General features: G+C 39.0%; 2 protein-coding genes across 2 annotated transcripts in view; one reads left to right on the forward strand and one right to left on the reverse strand.

Annotated features, from left to right (window-relative positions):
- Positions 1-24,593, forward strand: part of LOC120768879 (interference hedgehog) — a 221,041-nt gene that overhangs the window by 92,051 nt on the left and 104,397 nt on the right. Inside the window, exon 2 of the mRNA XM_040095632.1 lies at positions 18,475-18,581. Within this exon, the coding sequence (XP_039951566.1) occupies positions 18,475-18,581 (107 nt within the window). The remainder of the gene's footprint in view (positions 1-18,474; positions 18,582-24,593) is intronic.
- On the reverse strand, positions 2,399-4,478 carry LOC120767582. Its single transcript, XM_040093729.1, has 2 exons — positions 4,031-4,478; positions 2,399-3,964 (listed from the first exon to the last, which is right to left on the reverse strand). Exons 1-2 carry the CDS (start codon positions 4,082-4,084, stop codon positions 2,639-2,641), a joined length of 1,380 nt encoding a protein of 459 aa, XP_039949663.1. The 5' UTR covers positions 4,085-4,478; the 3' UTR covers positions 2,399-2,638.

The following is a 24,593-nucleotide window of genomic DNA, read 5'->3' on the forward strand; positions in this document are numbered from 1 at the left end:
ACACGCAACACAATAACTCGGTTATACTCACCCACAAGTGGGTGTTGGAGGCGAGACCGGGAGGCGGTCAACGGACATCCGATACACCGTAGCACACTTTCATAGGTCACAAGCAGTATGTATGCGTGTGTGCGGGTGTGTGTGCGTGAGTTGATGCCAACGGAAAACAAGTCAAATACCAAAGTCACCTTCGGTGTGAAAATGCCCGACAAAAATGTGTACCGGAACACTTACATGCTCTGGGATGTGCTTTGTGTGCTTATGGATGTGCGGGTGTGTGTGTCTCGTAACTTTGCCGCTGGTCGAGCAGCAAATTGGGAGTGTGAGAGTTTTAAAATATGGACAATTTTAACTTTTTTGCGGCTCCTGGCACTAAGTAGCTCCGAGCTCGTTGGTCTCTTAAGCCGTCGTAATTCATTAGTTGACCAGTCTATCGTGATGATGGTCCAGGAGGTGTGGGAAGCATACGTTGTCTGCCAATTGGCTGCGGCTGCCGAGGCTACTTTGGGGTAGGTGCAAAAACACTTAAGTGCCATTTAGGGTTCCACTTATTGATTTGCTAAGCTTTTTCGTTTATTGAAAAGGGAACCATTAAATTTGACACCTGTTTTTTTAGGTAGGGAGTAAGGGAGCGCAAGGCTATTTCAGTGGCTGTCGTTTTGTATTAACAGGATGAGTGTATGTAGAAATAAATTATTGATAGTGCGTCTCAGATAAGAGCTTTTGGAGACCCTCTCTTTAACTAAGTTTTCGAGAGCTAAGTATTCCTTTGACTCTTTTGGTCTGCGGAGAGCAAAGGGTTACATTTATTTCGATTTTGTGCTAACTTCTTGATTTATCGCCGTTTTTTGAGATATTTCGATGTTCAGATTTCTCTCTAGCTTCCAGCGCTTTAACCAGCCTTATGGATTCAAGTCAATAGCGTTTCAGATGATTCTATTTGGATTTTGTCCCAGAAAATGTTCGAATAAGTTCCATTTTCTTTAACAAAACATAGGGGAAAGCAGTTCTCCAAAATATCAGATAAACGCAAAGTTTGTGAAGGGAAGCCTCTTCGCCTTATTAATATTAAAAAAAAACAGAAAGCAAACAGCTTTTCCAGTTCAGCTTAACTTGGAGGCATTTTACAGGTGAAACTGGAAAAAGTTTCCTTCTAATATAAGATGTGAAGTCAACCCTTATTTAACTAAGGAAATCGTGATAAGTGTAGGAAGCTGGCGTGTTTTTTTACCGCTCCCTTGCATATGATCTTGGCGATCCTGCATATCCCTACGGTATTCCAACTCACTATGATCCATCTGTCAGCTTTACGTAAAATTTTATTGAGTATCGTTTTAAGCGAATCGTATTTTCTGAACTGGTTTAGTAGTTAAACGGTTAATACTTTTGGCAATCTCATCAGCAATTTCGTTTCCCGAAACCCAAAATATAAGGAGTCGCTTTGCATTACATCTAATGCTTCCCTGCTTCTAAGGACATTTTTCGACGAACGCGATGTGAGTTTATTGGTTCAATTGCCACTTGACTATCGACTCAGCAGCTTTTTTGACCACAGAGGATTCTTCTTGAAAATACTGCTGTATTCTAGCTAGGTCACGTGATCCTGCACCATCCACCCTCTTTTAGTGTGCCTTAAAATCTTCTCTCTTAAAAGAAGCATGAGGATAAGGTGTCTATTTTATTTAGTGATCCTCTGCTTACCGAGCTGTGCCTGAAGATTCCTGTGACAGTTCACCAAATGCCGGCAATATTTCAGTTGATTACGCTCCTGAGTTTTTCACTGCAGTATCAATTGATGGCAGGTCAAGTAACCTTTATAGTGTAACTGTTGGAGTGGTTTTTAGTGCTTCCATTAAGGAGAAAGCAGCGAGCCGCTATATTCGGTTCAATGGTTACCTGCACGAGATTTTGCAGGCAGCGTTCCACCGCAGCAAAGCACCGTAAAGCAAGATTGGCCTAACTGCCCCTGTCAATAACTAAAATGTATGTACATAAATGGGATCACCGGTGTAGGTATAACTCACTGACGAAATCGATCTTTTAATAACAGTTGATAAACATCGTCTAAAAGTGAGAGAAATAAAAGCAAAGCTATTCTGGTGTCTATAATATTCTTATGTGTCAGAGAACTGGAGGAAATAGATATATCCAATTACGCACGCCAAGTTCAGTTTTCGAACTTTATCATATCCGAATCCAAAAACAAAGAAAATCCTAGTTGCTCGAGTTTGAGTTGAATCAGTATATTGTGTTATTATTTCCATAATTTACTTCTCCAAATTGGATCCTCTCAGATATTCAAAAGCTGAAACTTATTTAGTCCTTATATTTGAAACTGATTCCAGAACAATCGGTAAACCAAGTACCACTTTGTTAATTATACAATACCTTACTAAAATTCTTTGAGTTTTGTGTTCTCTGATCATTTATTTTTTAAATTGTATACCCACTGTATCATAAAATCGTATGCGATCATCGAGTGTTAAGATACTATAAAAAAAATATAATTCATTAAGTTCATAAAATTTGGAATAAAAAACATATTCTCCACAAATCTTAACTAAAATCTAAATATTTAATCCCTTTGTACTACTAGAAATATTATTTGTTAACCATAACTCTGCCACTCCCCACACGTTTACAGCTCGTCGCACTTTGCCTTAATCATGTTGAGCGTGACTGTGCCCACATTCGCCGATGCATTGTTGAGCAACTCGAAAATGTGCATGTTCGCACTGCCGTTACGCGTTTCTGCATAGAGGGCCTGCACCACGCCCTGATAGGCGTTATAGCGTTCGCTATTCTCCCAATCGCGCTTAAACTCCACATACAAGCGATGCACGTCGAAGAGGCGTTGTGATGATGCATCGTACTGCAGTGGCGTTTCGTGCGCGTTCGTTGGCCGTGGCAATAGCTTGCGCCACGTGTCGTGTAAATGCTCGAGGAACTCAAAATTACTGAATATGAATGTGACAAAGAGATCGACGCCTTTGCGCTGCAATTTCGCCAGCATTTCGGCCAAGTCTTCGTTTGCATATTGTGAGTTCTTAAATTGCTCGTAATCGGTGGAGAGGTCATTTTCGAGATAACTGTATAAACGATTGCGTTTCGCATAGAAGTCATCAATGGCAAGTATTGTGTCGATCTCGGTCAACACTTTGCTTAACTTGCTGGCGTGCAGTGTATGCGAGTCGGCAGTGGATGGCTCCAACTTCCCCTCCTCATTTTCCGTCGATGACATAGCCGCAATGTGCTTTTCTTCAATGACCTCCTGCAACAGCTTGCGCACGGTGAACAAATAATCATCGATTAACTCCGCGCCGGCCGCCTTCACATTTGCATACAACAGCCGTGCGAAACGTTCGAGCTCGATATGTGCCAAGGGCGTTGCGTCCATTGCGGTCGTTGAGGCGACTACAGTTTCGGCACGCAAAGGCGCCAACTTGACATTCGCCCAGTAGTGCGTCGCCGCTGGTGGTCGCGGTGTGGCTTGGTGTTCCGCCGTTTGTGTTCCATTCGACAGGACGTCGCGGTACCAAAATTGTCCGCATAAATTGTACCAGCGTAGATGACGCAGCTCTGTGGCGCTCTCCTCCTGCAGCTGCAACAATTGACGCTTCAATTTGCCGAGGAAGTTTAGATTGCGCACGGTGTAATAGCTCTCGACGCTGTGCGGCGGCTCGTTCAACTTGAGGTCGAGCAGCTGCTTGAGGTAGACGATTTTCGGCATGAGTTGTGTGGCGCTGGCGGCAGACTCAATGCGTGACACATAGGCGACATAGTCTTTGTTGGCGCGCAGTTCCTGCAGTAGTCCATTAAGATGATCGCCGGCGGCTGTGTCCACCAAAGCGTTGAGCTCATCAATGAAATGAGTTTGGAATTTGCGGCTCTTGATGTCGGCGTGTGGCAATAGAATGTTGGGTCGTTGGGTCGGGGTGTCGCCGCTGGCGGCAGCGTTACAGTGCTGGGAATGGAGTAGAAAGCATGTGTTTATTGTACTTTTAGTGGGTATAGAACTTTGAGTATTTACCAATGGTGACTGTGAAATGAGCAGTAGGAAGGCAAAAACGATTAAGCGCCTCATATTGCTGATTGAAGTGCCAAACTGGAGCTGGAGGTGTGGTTTTGGGTTTTGGTTGTTCACTCGAAGGCAGAGTTAAACTTTCTAAGCGTTCTAATTTTTGTATAAGCTTTTATTTTCACAATTTTCTTTTGTAAAATTATTGCTTCTTTCCTTCATCAAGGCTTTTGAATTCACGAACTTTGTTAACTTTTTTAGGTTAAAATTGTTTAAATTATCGAAAGTTAGGTTCGAAATTTTAGTTTTTTATTTACTTATTTTTTGACCGTTTCTAAATGTATAGTTTTTACTTTATTTCAATTCTGATTCACTTTATTGTATTCTTCCGCTGCTTGAGCTGAATCCAACCGCTCGCTTAAACTTTGCGATTCGCTATGTTTACGTTTTCGCACTGTGATTCTATTAGCGAACTGCCAAAGCTGCTCTGGTGCTTCTAATCGCAATTACATTGTTTATTTATAAACTCACATATGCAAATACAAAGCTGAGGTTAAGCGGGTCCCGCTTATTTTGCGCGCCGCTCAACAAAGCGCTTATCAAAAGGCGGCGATAGCGCGTCGGCAGCTACAAACTCTCATGCCTTTTACATATTCTACACAACTTGTATAATATATTTTTGTTTACACTACTATACCTACATGTATGTACATATGTACATATGTATTCTATATAAGATTGTATTTAAGATTTTAAAGGAGGCATTGACATAGCTGACATTGACCAATATATGAGTACATAGTTGCTGATTAAAAGTGTTGCTTTGGTTTTGTCAAAGCTTTGACAATTCCTTCTACAGTTTAATATGCTTCAAAAGAGATGAAAGATGAAAGCTTCTTATATAACTTTATAAACTTTACTAAAGCTTTGGTAAAAGCTTTTCGAAACTAGAAACGTGGTTTATATATTTATGTATATTAAGCATTAGACAACTTCGAGGGATATACAACGATTATACCAGTGGTGATCCGGTAGGGTGATCCATTTCGAGATTTCGTGGGAGTGGGAGTGTATGCTATCCTTCGAAAGAATCCGGCCCAAACTTGAAATTATCTGCTTAATAAATCCATTGATTGATGGTTCATTTTTTAAGAAGTATGGACTGCTGATTCCATCGGCCCACAAACCACACCAATGCATTCTGAATGCAATGGTAACTCTTGAAACTCTTCAATTTGCTCTTCTTCCAAATGCGGCTTGTACCATTGAGTCAGAGAAGGGACTCATCGCTGAAAAAAAAATTTATTCGAAAACGGCGGATCTTCTATTAGCTTTTCAAAAGACCAAGGTCGAGCGGCTCTAGTTCTTGCACAAACTGTATTTTGTACACTTTCAATTTAAAATCTCGACTTAAAATGCGCCATGTCGTTCCATACGGCTGTACGAGTGGCCAACGTCACCGAATCGATTCTTCACGGTCTTCGTGTACATACTCAGCTCCGCCTGCTATATTTTCTTCACTGCTTGCTGGACGTGGTCTGTTCGGTTGAATATTAACAAATAATGAATGCTGGTTCTGGTTCTCAAGATGGGTGATGGTGTTCCGAATAGTAGTAGTAATAGTTGAGCGATTCGCGCGTTCCACTCTTTACAGAACGTGAATTTTCGTAATAAAGTCTAACGATTTGTAAACATTGTTTAGGCATAAGTCTTTCTATGATGAGATACCAAATAAGACTGAACAAAACTAATATGACAGCTTGACGCGACTCACGCGTGATCTGTAAAAAAAAACGCTATTGACAAAAGTACCTATACTTACATCACGGCCGACTATCGATTGGACTTCGGAGTGAAATGATGGAGCCATGTTTCGTCTGTTGTCACATATCAGTGCACAAATTTGGGCTTATAACGATAGAACGGCCTCAAATAATCCTCATGATCGTCAATTTGTTGTTGTTTTTGATGGATTGTGAGCACACGTGGCAACTACAGAGCTTTCGAATACTAAATAATCATTCATAATACATACATATATCCAACACGTTACTTAAACACCTTCAGAGCCTCAGCTATATCGAAGAACTTCACTTTACGGAAATTCGATTAATTTTGCCGACTTTTTTGATGTTTTCGTTGCTGACCTCTTTATTGCGTCCGTTGTCTTTATCGTCTCGGTGCTAATTTTATCTCGTTCAAACCTAGCCAACCACTTTTCAACTGTTGATTTCCTTGGTGCAGAGTCCAAATACTGTTAACCAATACACACCAAAGAGTAATTTATTACTATGAAATTTCAAAACTAAATTTTAGTGGGAAAGCTTTATGATGACAGTTCTGTAGTTCTTTACATTGACATGCATCGTTTTCTTAGAGCTTTCCTTGTGCTATAGCTACCCTAATTTATAAAATTTGAATTTTTGAAACTAGTTTTCACTACTTCAAAACTTTCTCATTCCAGGGGCTCTGCAAATGCTCACATAAGAATATATTTCATACAACATACATAGTTATTGGTATAATATTTTTCTAGCGAGTGGCAATTCTAATTAAAATATGTTTTTAAATGCACGCCTAAGGAATACCCCATTCTGAGATTAGAAAATTTAATACTATATACAATAATTTTTTAGCAAGTGGCAACTCTGGTTAAAAAAATTGGCGATTTAATTGAAGGTGGCAACTCTGATTAAATATAGAAGTCTTCTAAAATGTATACGTAAGATACACTCCATTTTACCTATGTTTATTTTGATGTAAATTTAAATTTTAGACAGGTGGCAACTCTTTCTCAGCCTAAAGATTTCGCAAATTCTTTGCACACAAAAAAAAAGTATTTCTTGCAAGGTAGATTGTTTTTGGTAGAATATTTTTTTCTAGCAAGTGGCAACTCTAATTAAAAATTTAATAGAAAAACCCATTTTCGCCCTATATCTTGTACACTTTTGCAATTCGCAGGAATATTTGCCCGAATTGGAGTTTTTAAATACCATTTTTGAAAATTTGGGGAAATAAAAGCATTTGTTACATTCAAAGCATACGGTAACTGTGAGAGTGACACGTCGTTAGACAAAGCTAGAAAAGGGCATCTTTAAGTTCTATCACTATTTTTAAGAAAGATATAAGACAAATTCAAAGGCTGAATAGTATTCGAGTAAAAATTAATATTTTTCATTGTTATTCAGATTATTACATTGTGAGTGTACAAGTCTTTAACTTTTATAATAAATTTTGTAAAAAAATTTGTTGAAGTATTTTTCTGAATATTAAAAAACAGCGAAGATCGTTTTGCCGCCCCCCAAGATGTTGCGCCCGGCAACCATAACACATAGCTGCCATACAAACGAAACGATCGAAATCAATTTCTTATGTAGAAACTTTTTTGCTTGTGTAGGGTATTATGGCTTCGAGTTAGCCGAGTTTAACTGTTTTTCTTATTTTAAAATATTTTCATTTATTATTTTGTGTAAAATTTTTGATATTTAGTTTTTAGTTACAAGGCTATGCTAGTAAACTCCTTTTAATATCAAAGGAACTTCTTAAACTTTCTCTACTCATCGTTCCACTTATTTCACCCTTTTCATTAAATTCGTTCATTTTCCAGAAGGAAAATTCATGAGCATACTCTTATGTGAAGCAGTAACATATTCCTCCTCAAAAATGCAACTCTGCGCACTTTCAAATCTTATCTTAATTTCATAACTGTTCTTGTTGCAAGCACTTCAAGGTAACTCGAAAACTTGCCGAAATTAAATTCAAATAATTTTTCACATTTTTTTCTCCCTTGCTGCTTTTGTTGTTGTGGCAAGCGTATACATTGTGGAAAATTGGACTAATTAATTGCAAGCAAAGTTGCATAAAAGTTTTCTTCATAATTTTTTGGTTATTATCTGCGTGCAGCTACCAACTTGCAACCGGCAACTGGCAACTGGTAACTTGCAACTAAGCTAATACATACTTTCGCTTTAATTAGATGGCACAAACAATGGCCGAGTGAAAAAGTGCAGACGCACGTGCCACCGAGCGAGCTGCCAGCAGTTATCTGCGAGAGTTAGCAGCGTGCGTGCTTCCTAAGTGCAGTTGAATGCAGTGCGAGCAGCTTTGATATGAGCAAATGACTGCGAACATATGACCGCAACGGAACATACACATATATATGTGTGTGTTTGTGAGTGTATGTGTGCATGGCAATTCAAGGCAAAATGAAAGCGAAGAAGTTTTACTGCAAATTGGGCCAAACGCCCGTTAGTAGACTACATTGACGCAGCTAAATGACAGAGCACGAGCTGAGCGTGTGTGTGAGAGACAAAGAGAGGGCCGACCAGACAAATATTAGAGCCACAAAGCTACGTGGTGGCTAATCGCCTCTAAAAAGATGTTGCTGAATTGCAGAAAGTCAGATTGAAGTTGAGGCAAAAATTCGCATGAACGTGTGCTGCAAACAAAGAAAACCGAAAATAGCGTCTATAGAATTAGAATTGAATATAAGCATGTGTGTGTGTATAAATTGTATTTACTCATGGAAAACTGGCAGCGTTAAGGTTGGCATATGTTGTAGCACAAATGGACCTGGCCAAGATTGCGCTGAAGCTGAGCTTCTAATATGTGGTAATGCCTCTTCATAACACAGAGCCTGTATATAATTGCATACATAAACACAGATACAGACACATGTGTGCATTTCATTGCCCACGTCCCTTTGGACCCTCTCCGACCCTCACGTACCGTCTACAATTGCACAGGCTTGCCAAATATTTACCACGTGCGCTTTCCAGCAAATCTTTAGTCTCCTTCTTTGGTGTTATGTTCGTTCATGTCCTTTAAAAAGCAACAACAACGCTGCAAAAAGTAAAAGTTCACAGCAATCGCTGCGTCCAACAAAGTTCCCAAGTAAAGTTCAGCTTCCTTTCTGTTGTCGTCCACCTTTTCTTTGCACAAAAGTTCATTTTCCTTGCATTGACACGTGACATTGTGTTGCAGCAAGCGGCCAGCAACAATAACAGCCAGCCACAACAAATATGCAACAAAGTTAAACGAATATAGCGTGCGAAGAGAAAGCGGAAGGTAGGAAGGGAGCCAATGTAATGGACAAGACTGGAGTATTTTAGGTTTGTTTGTGTGGTGTGTTGTTGTTCTTGCTTGTTGACTTTTTGGAAAATTTATTTTTGGAGCATTCATTTTGTTATTCAGACCTGTCGCTTTATTCGGATATGTCGACGTCTGCAAAAATTGCTTGAAAGGTGAGTTTTAAAGTTAACTGGACTTTCTGAAAGAAAGGAAAACTAACGAAGTTTACAGAGAGCAAAAAGATATGTTGTGTTGCAATATATTCATATCGAGAAATAACAGTTAATTTATGTGTACCTCACTAAGACTTCAGGTCGGAAATGATTTTAAAAGTATCTATATACCTAAGTACTATAGAACAATAACTGTGATAAAATGGACCAAGAAAATGACGAAGAAACTCAAATTTTTATACATTTCTTTCCAAATCTGATTGTCAAAATAGCCTCAAACTCTACTGCTAGAGGTTAAAGCAGACGAAACGTAGGCAAAAGACTGGGTCACTGGGTTTTCTCTTAAGAATTAGCCTTTGAATTCGCACTATGTAAAAGGCTTGAGTCTATATCTAGTTTCAGATATTCTATACAGACATACATACCTGCCAACAATGTTTTATGGAGCTAAGCAGCTGGAGCATGTTCAAAGAGCGGTCGTCATCGACATCTGTGGTGTATCAAGGATAATCCTAGCAATGACGTAGACTTAGGGAAGCTGTACATATTACTAGCGTGCAATGAGTCCCAGCATGACACTAGCATCTGACACCCTTTTCCTTTGGGTCCGACCTCGTCGAAATAGCACGCTTCCTGGGCCTACCGTTAGATGACGTCTATGAAATCTTATTTAATCCCTACCATCCTAACGGTGATTAGGTACCCGTTACAAAAACAACAACTTAGGCAAGCTGTGTATATGAAGGGTCCTGGGCAGGAACATACTGTAATTCTCGATTGTATGCCCTTCAATCTAAACAACTGCATCGCTGAACCTTCTCCTGTCGGTTCCTTTTTGGCTCAATCACCTGCGTGGGATTTGTAGGCTAGGCGAAGCCGTTGGAAAAGGGGTAGCACTGAATCAACTCTACTTTCAGACTAGAATGCCTTTCAAGCGGAAATTTCATTATAAAGTAGGTGAACTGTTTTTTGATTAACAATCAGAGCTTGTGCGAGTGAACCGTAAAATGTCCTCCGAACTACCGGCTCCAAGGAAAGTCAATCTCACCGCAATTGTAGGTTTCTGACTGGACTAATAAATTTTCCGTCGGACGCTCTTTGCCAAAGCTGTATGGAGGAAGGCGAGGTAGAATCTTGTCACTTCCTCCGCTATTGCACTGATTTTTACATACTGAAGTTGCTGGGATTGATATTAATTGCCTTATTTGTGACAAGCTCAAAACGCCTCGACAATCTATGAGGATATGTATGGTGATCCACTTTTAAGAGTCTATGGGTAACAAAAATAACGAGTATCTGATCAAGTGAGATTTATCGTTTTGGAGTCAACTCTACGACCTAACCTAGTGCAGTTTGCTATCAGGGAGTTTTGCTTTAACTCCTTAAATTCAGCAGGAATTTCTAATATCTAATGCCTTCCATATAAATTGATATCCAGTGAAGTGGAGTGGATCATGCACAAACTACTTTTCATCTGAGCTATGAGTGAGCTCGATATGCATTTGATAAAATTGGAGCTCCGTTGTTCTATTCCGTTTAGCATTGGATGACTGAGTTTGACGTGAGCTCTGTGAGCGCTGTTTAACAACCAGTTTTTGCTAATTGGCGAAAATCTCAGTGTTTAACTGAAAGGGTCTTTTGAACTAAAGTACATCTTGACGAAATTTTAAGAAATTTAGCCAACACCGCCCAACCTACTATCCAGCTTTTTCTAGAATAAGGTGGAAATGTCGTAGTTGTCATACTTTAGGTGACACGGGCTAATTCGGTAGATTAAGTGCTAGTCTCAGCAAATTTGTGTTGGACTCAAACCATCTCTTCGCTAAATAAGGGTCTTTTGCTCTCCAAATGAGAGTTTTGCCATCATAAAGACGCGGTGTTTCAACTGCCCAAATGTGATCTCCGTGTTCTCAGTCACTGAGATCAATCCCAAAAATTAAACTGGTTTTTATAGAGAAAACACTTGGATCTCACTTGGATGGCTTGGAACACCGGTTCGTTGTGATACCTACATCTTTTGAGTTATAGATCATACGACCCTCATAAATTGACAATACGCTTTGAGTCTATCTCACACTTGTTGAGACGGATAATTTCAGTTTTTTCTACGTCTTCTGGTTCACTTAAGGCAACACTGCCGAGATATTTCATTCTCACTCTTGCAAAGTCTGCGCAATTGAGGAGAAATTGCCTGACGTTTGTACCTTACTCTTCTTAATACAAGTTTGACACATTGCTGCTGAGAGGTTCTCTATCGCTAAAAATTGAAAACATTTTGAATTTTCATGAGAAAGTGTTTCAATCTCATATGTGACTAGTTCAATCGGGATCTTTTTTTGGAGAAGTCTCCGCTAATATCAAAATAGAAAACAACGATTCTTTCTAAGTTTCTTATACTTTCCAGCCTCGAGGTTATTCAGAAACTCAATGATTTCCATCTGAAATTATATTTTCTCATTTTTAAAAACAAAATTGTTTTAATCTTCAATGTTTTTGTTATAATTTTCCTCTCAAATACCATTCCTATTGACCTTAATTAAATTCTGGGTCAATCCTTTACTCTTGCATCTTCGGTCAATTGTTTCAACATTACACATGCAACTTCATTTCTCTCGCTTCGAATTGCTTAATCAAATTGCTAACAAATAAACTACTTTAATTTACATAAATTTTCCGGTTCGTAAATCAAAGTCGTTCGTTGGAAATGATCAAGAACTTTCACTAAGCAAATATCGAATTACCAAAGAAGCAAATCTATTCGTTTTCATTTCCACATAAGTGCCCATCCACGTCCAATCATTTGCATAAGTTTATTGTACTCCATTTGAGGAGGACATTTGCTCAATTGTTGCCACAACAAGCCGCAAAACAACCACAACAATGACACTAAGACCGCATATAATTTTACACTTGAAACAACAATTCCAACCAGTGGGAGCGACGGCCGGTTGCAGAGGCCACTTGGCTGCTCGACGGCCCGACTGCTTCACTTCATTCAAACGCTCGAAGATGCCAGCCTCAGAAACCACTTAACCATGTGGGCGGCTGTGGCATCTTAAGGAGGCGAGTGATTGCTTTGCTTGCTGCCGTTATCTTGTCGACTTATGGGCGTTCTGCTGGGCCGGCTTGTGGGCGAGGCAAATGTCTTGTTATTAAGCAGCTCATGTGATACAATAATGTATATTACGTTGTATGTATGTGTGTTTGTGTGTGGATTGTGTACATTTGAGATTTGTGGCCAAACAGTTGTTGTTTTGTTTGTTTACCACATATACCTGTCTGTATGTGGATGGGTGTGCTTCCGCAAGCACAAACCCATTCAGTCAACAACTCAATATTATTGCAATTAATTATTTGCTACAATCGCCACAACGTAAGCCGTATTTGTGTATTGTGTGTGTTATAGCTTATAGGAGATGAGATTTGTTGTTGTGCCGAAAATTTTCACAAGTCGTTTATACCCAGTAGGAAATTTTCGAAGGAAAGCCAAAATTTTAAGCCAACAATTCGCTTAAAATGTCATTCCATATCCAGAATCCTCCAGAAATAGTAGTCTTGACGAAGGATTCAATAATGTAAGGCCTCCGAATTTCACTATGAAAGCGTTAATTATTTAAAACATATGAAAATTGTGTAGATTTCTATTACTTTCACGGTTTAACCAGATCTTGTAACTATCTATTAATTTTTTAAAGATTTTCGAGAGACAAAAGCTTTCTTAGGTACAACTCTCTGAAGTTCATTCCAGCCTTCGGAAGACTATTCGCATACTTTAATAGCCAGAAGTTATTAGCTTTGAATTGTGGACCTATGTAGATATTCCAACTAGAGTCGCAATAAGTTATTTTTAATACTTACATGGTTGCCATTATTTCTTGAAATGAATTTTAAATTCTTTCAAAATTGGGCGAAAGCTCGCAGGCTCAAACGTCAGTTATGATGGCAAATCCCTCCAAATCTTATTGTCCTCCAAGCATTTTCAAAAGTGCGCTCAAACAAGAGAGACCTTCTTAGCGAGCCCTTTAATGTGTCTAAGTGCGACTCTTATTAGCAACAGTGGTGCACTACGAATAAAGCCAACAATGGTTTCCATTCCCATTCTTCACATAGCAACCGAAGATATAGCAGTAAAGTACATTGCCGAGAATCGAAGGTCGTTGTAAGACTCAGGCAAGCTGGAACTTGAAAAAGTCCATACGAGGACATTCTAAAATTCTCTTTTTCTTCGACTGCAACATCGAAAACTTATATCACTGCCTCGCACAGTCTTATCCTGATGTATTGCATACATACCGACGAAGGATAGAAAGAAGAAGCGTAGTCAGATTTTTCACGGTTGGCTCGAAACTCAGTGGGAATATTGGAGAGAACATTTCTGTAAGAAGCTCTTCGTCAAGCACTGTAGCATTCTTCAAGCAGAGCGAGAGAGTAATTAACGGATCAGTTGATATATTGTTCCGAAGTGCAGTCTCTTTTAGGGAGGCGAGCATTCACTTCGATAGTAGAGCGATAATGTTAGCTTTGAGCCTGCTCACTGTGCGATCAAAGTTAGCTAAGGAGTGCCTAACCTCACTAACGATAGCATCAAGCTATTTTATTATGTGTCTGGTCTGGGTGCCTCGTCATAACGAAATCGGTGGAGACTGTAAAGCCGATGAACTCTCAAGAGAAGGCACCCTGTTTCCGATTACACTTATTATGAACGAGTTTGGTCTCTGTTGTCGGCTTGCGTTCTATCGCTGGACCTCTGGTCTTCGTATGAGCTTTGAAAACACTGACTAACAATTAGCTCTTGCGCAATGGAAAGATCCTTCTGCCCGAATGCGGATCATAGGATATCGTCTGAACTTCTAACTCACAGTAAGGTTCATCTTGTCGTAATCGTAGAAGCTCTAACTGGTGTTTGCCTCATTGCCGTTCATGTGATTAAGCTGACAATTTTGTTAGTCGCTGACTTTCGAAGTTGTGTGCGGAAAAATGACATGGAAACTTCCAGGAGTTTGAGTTCAGCTTTTCCAAGACCGATCGGCAGTAATAACTTTGGCGAAATAGTCGGCGTCAACAAATTTTTAAGAAGCTCAAAGCGCTTTGCCAGCCTTTGAGATTTTTTTTATCAATTCTTAGCAGTACATATGTAAGTATCAAAATGGACCGATCTTCTCAGCTGTCGAAGAGGAATCTGTTTATGGATAGACCTTCAAACCTAACTTAGGGTCCGTTTTTGGATCGACCTTTTGACCTAACTCAGCATCTGTGTTTGGATCAACCTTTATTTCTAACCTAGGATCCGTTTTTGGATCGACCTTTTAACCAAACCCAGAATCCGTTTTTAGATCGACCTTTTGACCTAACCTAGAATGCGTTTTTGGATCGACCTTTTGACCTAACCCAGCATCTGTGTTTGGATCAACCTTTAGACCTAACCTAAGATCCGTGTTTGAATCGACCTTTTAATCGAACCTAATGATCCTGCAGGGTGTGTCAATAGGTATTAACAACTTTAGCACATCTCGTGCTAAATAAGATATATCTTATTAGTCATCAACATAAGTATTTATATGAGCGCACTTTATTACCCCACTTCTTTCAACACATTTTCTGTCTGTCGGAGATTGCTTAAGTGCGTTCATTTGTGTACAGTACGAATGTACTTATGTTTGCTTGGCTGTGTGTTAGTTTGCATTGCGCTTCTGCTAATATTCAATATCAGCATTGAAAATGGTCTCAGATTTGTGTACATAATAACCATGATTTAAGCTATTGTGTAGCAGCACGTCAAGGACAGAAATTGTTAAGCGAACGAACAACCGACATAATGGCAACAACAATAATAAAGTGGAAAACAAAACTAAAGCCAACAAGGAGCCGACAAGCTGCGCAACAGTGGGGCCACCAAGCGACCAGACCAGACGTGCCACTGGCTAACCGACCAGGCATACCAATCAGCTCTAAAATATTCAAAGCACAACAAGCAGGAGGCAACTATTTAGCTTATCCGCACGGACCACGAGGGCACAGCGGCAGCCAGCGGCAAGGTGTGGTAACAAAAACAGGGACGGGAAAATCAAAAATAAAAATAATGAAAATGAAAATAAAACAAGAACTTTACGTCATCATTGCTCGCAAACAAGCTGAAAATACAATGCCAACAACAGCAACAACAACTAAGCGGGCATCCTGCGACGAGCGACGACAACAAAAATGAAGCAACAAACCGACGAAGCCAAGTGAAATGGCTAAACACTTGATGAAGTGTTCATTTTGCATGCCGAAAGTTTTTGTTGGCCTCGTCATTGTTGTTGTTGCGGTGCTCTTGTGGGCTCTTATTGTCGGCATTGCTGTTATTGTTGTGTTAGCGTTACTGTTATATGGCTATTTTAGTTCTTGATTTAGTTGCCTGGTGTATATATATTTAGATATAGTTGTTGTGCGCATTGTTGTTGCAAAGTTTAGTCGCTTCTTGCAGCTGCCCCCCTGCTGCGTCCACGGCCGACTGCCGGTAACTGGCAGCTAACAGCTGTTAACTTGGCATACCATTATTGCTATGATAATTGGTCTAACTTATTTTGGGGCGGAATTTCTCGTTTCTCGTTTGAAGGTTTTCTGTTTTTGTTGTAGTTTGGCGTACCAAATTTCATAGTTCGTGGTTAGTGGGCTGTATGGAGTGGGTCAACCTAAATATGTAGCGGGTTTACCGAGGTTTGCGCAGTTTTTAAATTTAGGGTGTTAATTCCTGGAATTTTTTTTTTTTATTTTAGTCAAACTTTGCTGAGTTGCAACGCAAGTTAACTGCTCTTGACAAATTTGAAGTGATTAAAATTTAATTTCTGATTTTTCAAATTTAAAAAAAGAATGTTTTTAAAGCAACCCGCGTGACCATGACCTATTTTTATGCTTACTGCTGTTAGAACTATTTTTTTTATATTTTGGAAGCTTAAAGCGTAAGCTTAATGTTAACTGCGTTTGCGCCGAAGGTATGATACCCTTCACAGTCGCATTTCTTATAGCAAAACTATGTAGAAGTGAATGTGAAAAGGTGACCTGTCGACGGGTTACTTTTTTTATTTTTTTCGGCACTATAATCGTTAGTCGATTTGGGACGAAAAAACAAAATTTTGTGAGATGCTATACTTTGCGAAGCCACGCTAGTTGTTCATCCCAAGTGCATACAGGTCGCTATGCACTTGGTCTTTCCGTTGGATGCGTGGGTGTCCTTTCATCCATTATCCACCGATGGCTCTCGATTTGAAGCAGCTTTTCAGTGATACAACATCTTCATTTGAGAACGACATAGCCTAACCAGCATCTACGTTGGACTTTTTTGCGCTTCATTATATCTACGTAACCGAAGAGCATATACAAATCGTGGTTCCATATTCTTCGGTATTCATGGCTTACGTAGACGGCTCCAAAGATCTTATGAATAAGAGTTCTTTGAAATGCTCAAAGTGCTTTCTAACCTCTAGTCGTGATCGTTCCTGTTTCTGCGACGCATAACAGGACGAGAACAACGAGAGCCTTATAGACCATAACTTTTTTTCGTTGCAAGAATTATCTGCTTTTTAATTTCCTACCGATCCCTGCCTGTTGGCAAAAGATCTATTCTGCGCTTGATCTCCAGGCTGAGATTATTGGTTGAATTATGCAGGTACAAAGCTTTTAACTTTTTTAAAATTATAGCTCGCAACAGTGACGTTGTTCTCAGGACGCAAGGAATATTTGAGTGACTTCTCGGTTCTTTGTCTTGTCCTCGTTCACCACAAGACCAAACCCTTCTTTTCTTTTTCTTGGCTGAAAAATACTGCTTGATGACTCTATTGTAAATACCTATAATGTTTATATCATCTCCGTATCTCAGAAGCATTGTACAAGTACTTTTACAGTAGACTGTGCCACTGCGGTTCAAAATAGCGGCACATTTCGCCATCGGTTTGCATCCAGCGAAAAATGGAGTATTGCAAGCCACACTAGAAGAGGATGGATCAGGCATGAGCATGTGACTCACTCTCAAAGCTCACAACATCTACACAGACGGTTTCAAAATGACCACTCCATAATGGACGGCGGAATGTAGTGCTCGGAGCGGAATGTAAGGCCAAACTATAAGCTTCTGAAATACTGAAATCATCAATATATATTATTATAAATTTCTGCCAACCGACTGGCTATCGCACCAGTAAAGGAAATGCGTCTCCAAAGTCTCCAAAAACGATGTAATGGGGTTTTCGAAGAAAAACACGTATGCTGTTTACTCAAACGATCTCCAAAGAATTGAAGAAGGGTTGTTGGCCAAATGACGATAAAAGCAGAAGGTGCAGAGAAGTCTTATGATTGTGTCCAACCTTATTTAAAACAAGTCTTAAATATCTAGAAGCTTCGCAGTTCAAGGGACTAGATGACACATGGCGAGACAGTTGACCAGTACAACCTAATCTTAACTTTGGCGGTAGTATTTCCTCTCCCTTTTCATCTTACACTCGCCTTCATTGCTTTTATCTCAGTCGCAAACATTTGAAAGAAGTTTCTCTGTCCAGTACAATACGTCAAATGTATAAAAATAAACTAATTTTTAACCTTTACTATTATCCCTTTTGAGCTTTAACACATCGTTCTTACTTACTCCTAAATAAAAGCTACAAATTATCATTACTCTCCCTCTCTGTTCTACTGAAATAACACTAAAATATTGCATACCCTGAAGCAAGCTAGAGAGATAGCAATACATCTCCCCTCATTTAACTACAAAAGATTAACTTAAGCCAACCTTCGCCTGCAATTAATCTTAGAGCACACGAATAAACCAAATTTGTTTCAGCCCCCGAAGCTAAGCCAGCACAGGCTGCTCAATGAAAATATGATATGAATATTCTTGCTGCAAAAACGCTTGTACATCAATGAGATAACTGTTAAGTGAAGGTAATTAACGAAATAATGACTGGCGCAGTCGCCCTGCAGCTGTTCGGTCGCCACAATTCGTTAAATGGTGAGTTATTGTGGCAAGACTCTAGCAGCAAGTCTTCTGATGTCTCAGAGGCAGTTGCAGCGTTCACATAAATTAAATTACTGTACATAAAGCCATACACACATACAAAAATACAGCTATACCAAGTGTGGTAATTTATTACCAAATCCTTAAGGTTTTCTCTGACATTTATTAATGCTCTTCGTTTTATCTGTTTAATTTTTGGCTCTCTCTTTCTCTCTTATTTGCAGTTGACTCCGAAGATCCTGAATTTACGGATGTCATCGATAATATAACAGTGCCGGCGGGCCGAAATGTCAAATTGGCGTGTTCTGTTAAGAATTTGGGCTCATACAAGGTAAGTTATTAATAAAAATAGGAAAAAATCAGAGGGAGCGAGGTTAGAAAAGAAATGAGCTAAATGTAAGTACATAAGATATTTTAGTTTATCAAACTCAGAGAAAAACTTCGCCCTGGTTCTTATGGAGCTCTTAAAATAGTTATTATTATTATTATTATGTTATTTGCTATTAAAATGTTAAATTTTTGCTGCCACAATAATTTTGTGCTATTGACTTGATTTAGTTTAATCAGTGTAAAACTTTAATAGCGAGATAGTCCGGTTAAAGTTTTTTTTTATTGCTTTACTCAAGTTTGAGCAAAAGTCCTTAACAAAATTAACAAACTAACTATTAACCATGGTAAGTCAAGCTACGTACTGCTTTTATTTCATTCCTTTAGTTCACTCAGTGGCAATTCTCAATAAGCCTATGAATTTTCTTCTACAAAGTGATCTTCGAATATATAATTTATTTATTTATTTTAATATGACTTGTAAATAAATTTACAGGCATTACAGAAAAACAGGGGGAAATAATAATAACTATAATTTTATTACCATGGTAAAAAACAAGCTTTTGGGTTCAAATATTCACTCTTAATATAAAATATCACTAGAAGTCATCAACAGAACTTACACTTACACGGTTAAACCTAAAAGATTAAAGAGAGATAGGGAGGGAGAGAAATGTAGAGATTTTATAAAAATAATAACGGAGGAGTATTGTGCTGCTTTGGAAAATCAGATATTATTAACTAAGGAATACACTTAATCTGACTGAAAGGATAAAAATACAAAACAAGGCGAATGTTGGGAAAGTAAAAAAATACCGCATTGAATTTACAAGGTCCATTTTAAATTGAATTTAAAGTACAGTAAAAGTTTTGAAAAAAATATTAAATGTTTTTTGAGCTTTGGCGATCTTCGGCGGCGCTTATCAAAGGTCGTCCACTGCTACATCTATTCTCTCCTTCTTTGGGAATGAAACCTGAAAAAATAAAATAAAATTCCACTCGAAGATATTGTCCGTAAAAAGATCCCAAAAAAGAAACATTAATAGACTAAATGACAGGATTAAAAAAAAGGTGAATTTTCCCTAAAATTTTGGTTGTTTTTGGTCTGCCAACATTCCATATATCAAAAAACTGACAGTTTATTGTATGGTTATAGTGATAGAAATATTGGGTTGTCGAAAAAGCCTTTTCCAATTTTTAATCAAACTTAAATTTTTTTTTATATTTATAATGAATTTTAAAGAAACAAATATGTCCCATTTTGGTCGAACACTTTTTTTCATTTTTCCGCTGGAGACATTATTCCATTAGTTCTAGTTTCTCGGTGAAAAACTGCGACAAGTAATTTTCACAGGCTTCTCTTGAAGCCATCTTTACTCCAAGTCGAGTGATCTAGAGTTGTCCTGATGGAAGACGAGACCCTTTCTGTTGATCAGTTCTGGCCGTTTTTTTCGATTGCTTGCTTCATCACTTTTGACAGTAAAATGTGGAATCAATCGTTCGACTGGGCTGGAGCAGCTCATAGTGGTTGATTGCTTTCCTTTTTGGTCTGCCAAAATTCCACTTTTAATAGATTAAGAAACTGGTAAATTATTGTATGGTTATTTTGATAGAAATAACATGCAGAAAAAAATTGCAGAACAAAATTAGATAGATCATTTCTCTCCGGCTTATCACTCAAGTAGATTTAGAAAAATGTAGATTTAAGCGAAACACTTAAATTTAGATAAAAAAAAATAAACTGATGAAGCTGGTTGAATTGTGCGGCTATGCTTTAAAAAGCTGAACACTGTTATCTCAAACATCGATTTTTATTTCAGTATATTATTTTTAAAGGTATTAAGTAGGTAGGTAGAAAGAATGGATGTCTGATGACGCACTTAGGCCTTAGAACGCCCATTGTGAAATCTTTGTGATTAAATTACCCTCGCTACATTATGTCCTCTCTGAACTACCCTGTGATATTTTATAGCCTCTTCTTTTTTTACCTTTTGATAGCTTCTACAAAACTCATTGTATGGTGTTCCTATGTCCGCCAATTAGACAATGGCCAGTTAGGACTCCTACTACATGTAGTTCTTATGTCATTCCTTTCGAATTTTAAGAGTCGGTATGTGCGTCCCATATTTCATTGATGCCACTTGCCTGCCTGTTGAGCAAGTCGGTGATTGACTCCACCTGGACTCAGCTATTTTTATAACATGTTTGTCGATTTAATATCTATTACCAGCGAGAGGCATTGAGATATCATATGTTAAATAAGAGATATTGGCATCCTTTCACAATCTCTCAAAAAATCCTAAGCGACTTTAATGATTTCAAAGCCGCTTGGACAGGATTGCGGATTTCGAAAATCTTTGATATTGGTTAGAAACTGGTTAAATATATAAATCATCAGAATATGAAAAATTGTTTTTTTTTTACTTCAGACTAGATGTGCCCTTTCATTTCATAAGTCCTTAATGGGAATAGTTAGTATATAGGCAGAAACTATTTTTCAGACTTAAAGACAATAATTTGTGCTTCCAAAAAACTACAAGCAATTTTCAGCTGTCTTCCGATGTCTTCTTTTTAAAAGCTGTAGCACCCTTTCAAAATATAGGCTCACCGTACACTATATTTTTAAGCGATGAGGCCAGTTGCGAAGTAAAAAGAATTTTTCTTGAGTACTGAAAGTGACTCAAGCAGAAATGAAGAGTGAAAATATACGAGCTGAGAAGATGAAATAAGACTGAAAGAAGCACCCTGATCACTTAACGATTTATCTTTTGTTACTTCAATTTCTTCTGGCATTCCACCAATCCCTGCTTCCTTAAATTCTTCTTAACGCAAATTAATTCAATCATGCTAATCTATTCCGCATATTTTAACTAATAAAATATAGATAATATTGGTTGTTGTAGTGCCGGGGTTGTTTGAAGACAACCGGCAATTAAATATGCATACTAATACATGCAAGCACGGACGGACACACACACACACAAACGTGTGGGCTATTAGACACAAATGAAATACACATGAATACATGCATTCCAATTCCATTAACAATCATAATTACACACACACACTGCAAACATATAATACATAACGGTATAAGAATCTACATTTCCGGCGGCGTGTAGTCTGCCTGACTTACTCCGACCGCGTTTGTGCTGTCTTTGCCGACTGCCGTTTGCCATTGCTTGCCTACTGGCCTTAGCGCGAGCTCGCATGTGTGTGCGCCCAGCTGATGCGCCAGAAGGTATGCTACATAATGTAGCAAAAGCACACACACACACACGTTTGCGCATATATTCATGAGTCTAAGCACTGCATGAGCATCATTAGCAACACCGCCGGTGCTGCTGCGGTCATATTTTGTTGTCATTCCGGGCGTCGTTGTTGTTGTTGTTGCTGTTGGTTGTATGTTTGTAATTGTGGTTGTCTTCACCTTGTTTTCTGCCAACTAATGAAATTAATTAGCCTCCTGTAATAATGAACCACACTGTGGCAGCCGCAGCAGTTCAGCAGGCAAAGGCAAGCGCAAACGACAAAAAAGACACAACAACAACATTAATAGTAATGAAGCGCACAACAAGTTATAATATAAGCACCTCAACAGGCAGGCAGGCAGGAAGCGCCGTGTGGAAGCGTCAGCGGCAGGAAGAAGTCGCCGCATGCGGGAAGCGCAGCCAACAAATTACGGCAAAAGAGCAATGAGCGCTAATAAGCAGGAAGGACACGACAAAAGTGGAGCGAAATTACGCAAACAAATAAAAATAAAAACAAGAAAATGAAAATGAAAACGAAAACCAATGGTGCTGGGTGCGCCGTGTTGGCTTTTGGGGATGCGTTGGAAATTTGCTTTAATTGCTGATGGGCCACCAGTTGCCTTCGACTGCCGACACAAGCACACGAGCAAACGAGCAAACACAATTTAATGCCACAAATACGTAATTATACATATTTACCATGTACATGTGTGTGTGTGCGTGTAGGTAATTTGCATTTGTTAAGTATACACTTAAGTGGAGTCAAATGATGTTCACTTGAGCAGTCTGTTGATTAATGCATACAACTATATGGCAACACCCTGCTGCATGCATGTGTGTGTGTGTCCAAGCTAAGGCGTCAACTCAACGTTGCTTCGTCGGCAATTAAGTGTAGTCCATGTCAGACGAGGAGGAAATGGGAGAAACTAAAGCGAAATCTCTTCTTTTTCTTCTGTGTTGTAATTACTTAGAATTTGCGGCAAATTATCGCCATGAATTGTCGCCGTCTTGCTCAACGATACGGCAACAGCTCAAGCGTGTAAAAACGATGGAGGTGAATGATATACATATCTAGATATATATACTATATGTGCGATAAGTTTATTCCGGATTGATGATTCTTTGATCAGTTTTAAAATTAGATAGATACTCACATGCTTACTTAAAAGCTCGATAGTTTAATTTAAAAAATTATTAATTATAAATTTTCTAATATAAAAAAAATAAAAAGAAAATTGGCGAGTGTTCAATGGACTGCTCTCATGATTATATGTGGTGCTCTATGAACTACATCAACTATAGCGCTGAACGCCTTGCAGCATCCGGTGAATATAGGTATGGGCGCGAAAGCTACCCTCCGAACCTCCTGACTGTGAACCTTGACACTCTGAAATGTTCACACGCTTTGATTACATTCCAACGATGGAGCCAGATGTAGAAGTCCACGCAAGTGAGGAAAGTTCTCTGGCAGCCATTAAGGTAGCAGTAGATCTATTGCTTCGGAGCGTGGCCTTCTTCAGAATGGTGACTATCCACTGCGATAGTAGCGATGCTAGCCTTGAGTTCATTGACTGTGCGCACAGGATTAGTGCAAATATGTCTCCATAACAGATTAACACTTACCGATCCAAACGGGGTTAGATCGCTGAAAAAACAGCCCTTGGTCGGATGAAATCTGAGTCAATTCCGGCGCGTAGAACTACCATCTATTAGATTAGACTCCACTGGTTTGGGCTCCTGGCAGAAGTGGTATTGCAGGAAACTGTAAAGCTGATATGCCTGCTAAGGCAGTACTTCAGTTTCAATACAATAATTGCAAAATGGCAACAGGTAGGAGTTCCGTTGGTATCATTTGGTTTACTACAGTACTGTTGAGCCTCACACCAGTTTAGAAAGCGTTGGTCAACTACCAGCAGCTGTGCCGTCGCAATCCCCTTCTGGACTGAAGTAAGTAAGTAGTATCGGTAGAGGTCTAAGGAGCTCTTCACTTTCAAGAAGGTCCATCTTTCAATAGATGTAGAAATTCCAATTGGGCACTGTCCGTTCAGTTTTCTACTATATGACTGAACATCTTACCGGATGCCAGCTTTTTGGAAGATGATGAGACAGCTGTGCAGTTGCAAGGTACTTCTGGTTCAAAGTAAATAGGAAGGGGTTTAAGGAGCTCTTCGGTCACAAGAATGCTCACCTTTCAATAGTTGTAAAAATTCTAATTGAACGTTGCCAGCTTTTTGAAAGAAGTTAAGACAGAATCATATCATCACTTCTTCCCCGAATGTCCGGTTTTTACTTTTAGACATCGAGATAAACTACCGAAAATAGAAATAAAACACCGAAACAAATTTGTCATAAGTTTGAAGCGTTTTTCCGATAGCTGATATCTAACTACTGGATTATTTCGTCTGGCTTCTTAAGCGCTGTAAACAGTAACAGTCCCCGACCGCCATGCTGAAGGATCAACCATTTAACCCAGATTACCGGTGAGATACTTAGCCTAGATATAAATGTGACAGATCACTAAAACATAGCAAATCTCAACATCAAAATCTTGCACATAACCTCAACCATTACTCAATTTAAGAGCCTAACATTTAACCTTACATTTTGTACCCATAACCCACTCACTCACTTTGCTCTGAACTTACAGTTACAGTTACAGTTGTTAACTAATTTCAGCTTCTCTCATTTCAATTAAAGCCACTTCAGACTTACGCAAAGTTTGCGACCTCTCATCTCATACTTCAATAACTGCACCCATAATGATT

The sequence above is a fragment of the Bactrocera tryoni genome, chromosome 2, assembly GCF_016617805.1.
Source record: "Bactrocera tryoni isolate S06 chromosome 2, CSIRO_BtryS06_freeze2, whole genome shotgun sequence".
Classification (NCBI taxonomy): Eukaryota; Metazoa; Arthropoda; class Insecta; order Diptera; family Tephritidae; genus Bactrocera; species Bactrocera tryoni.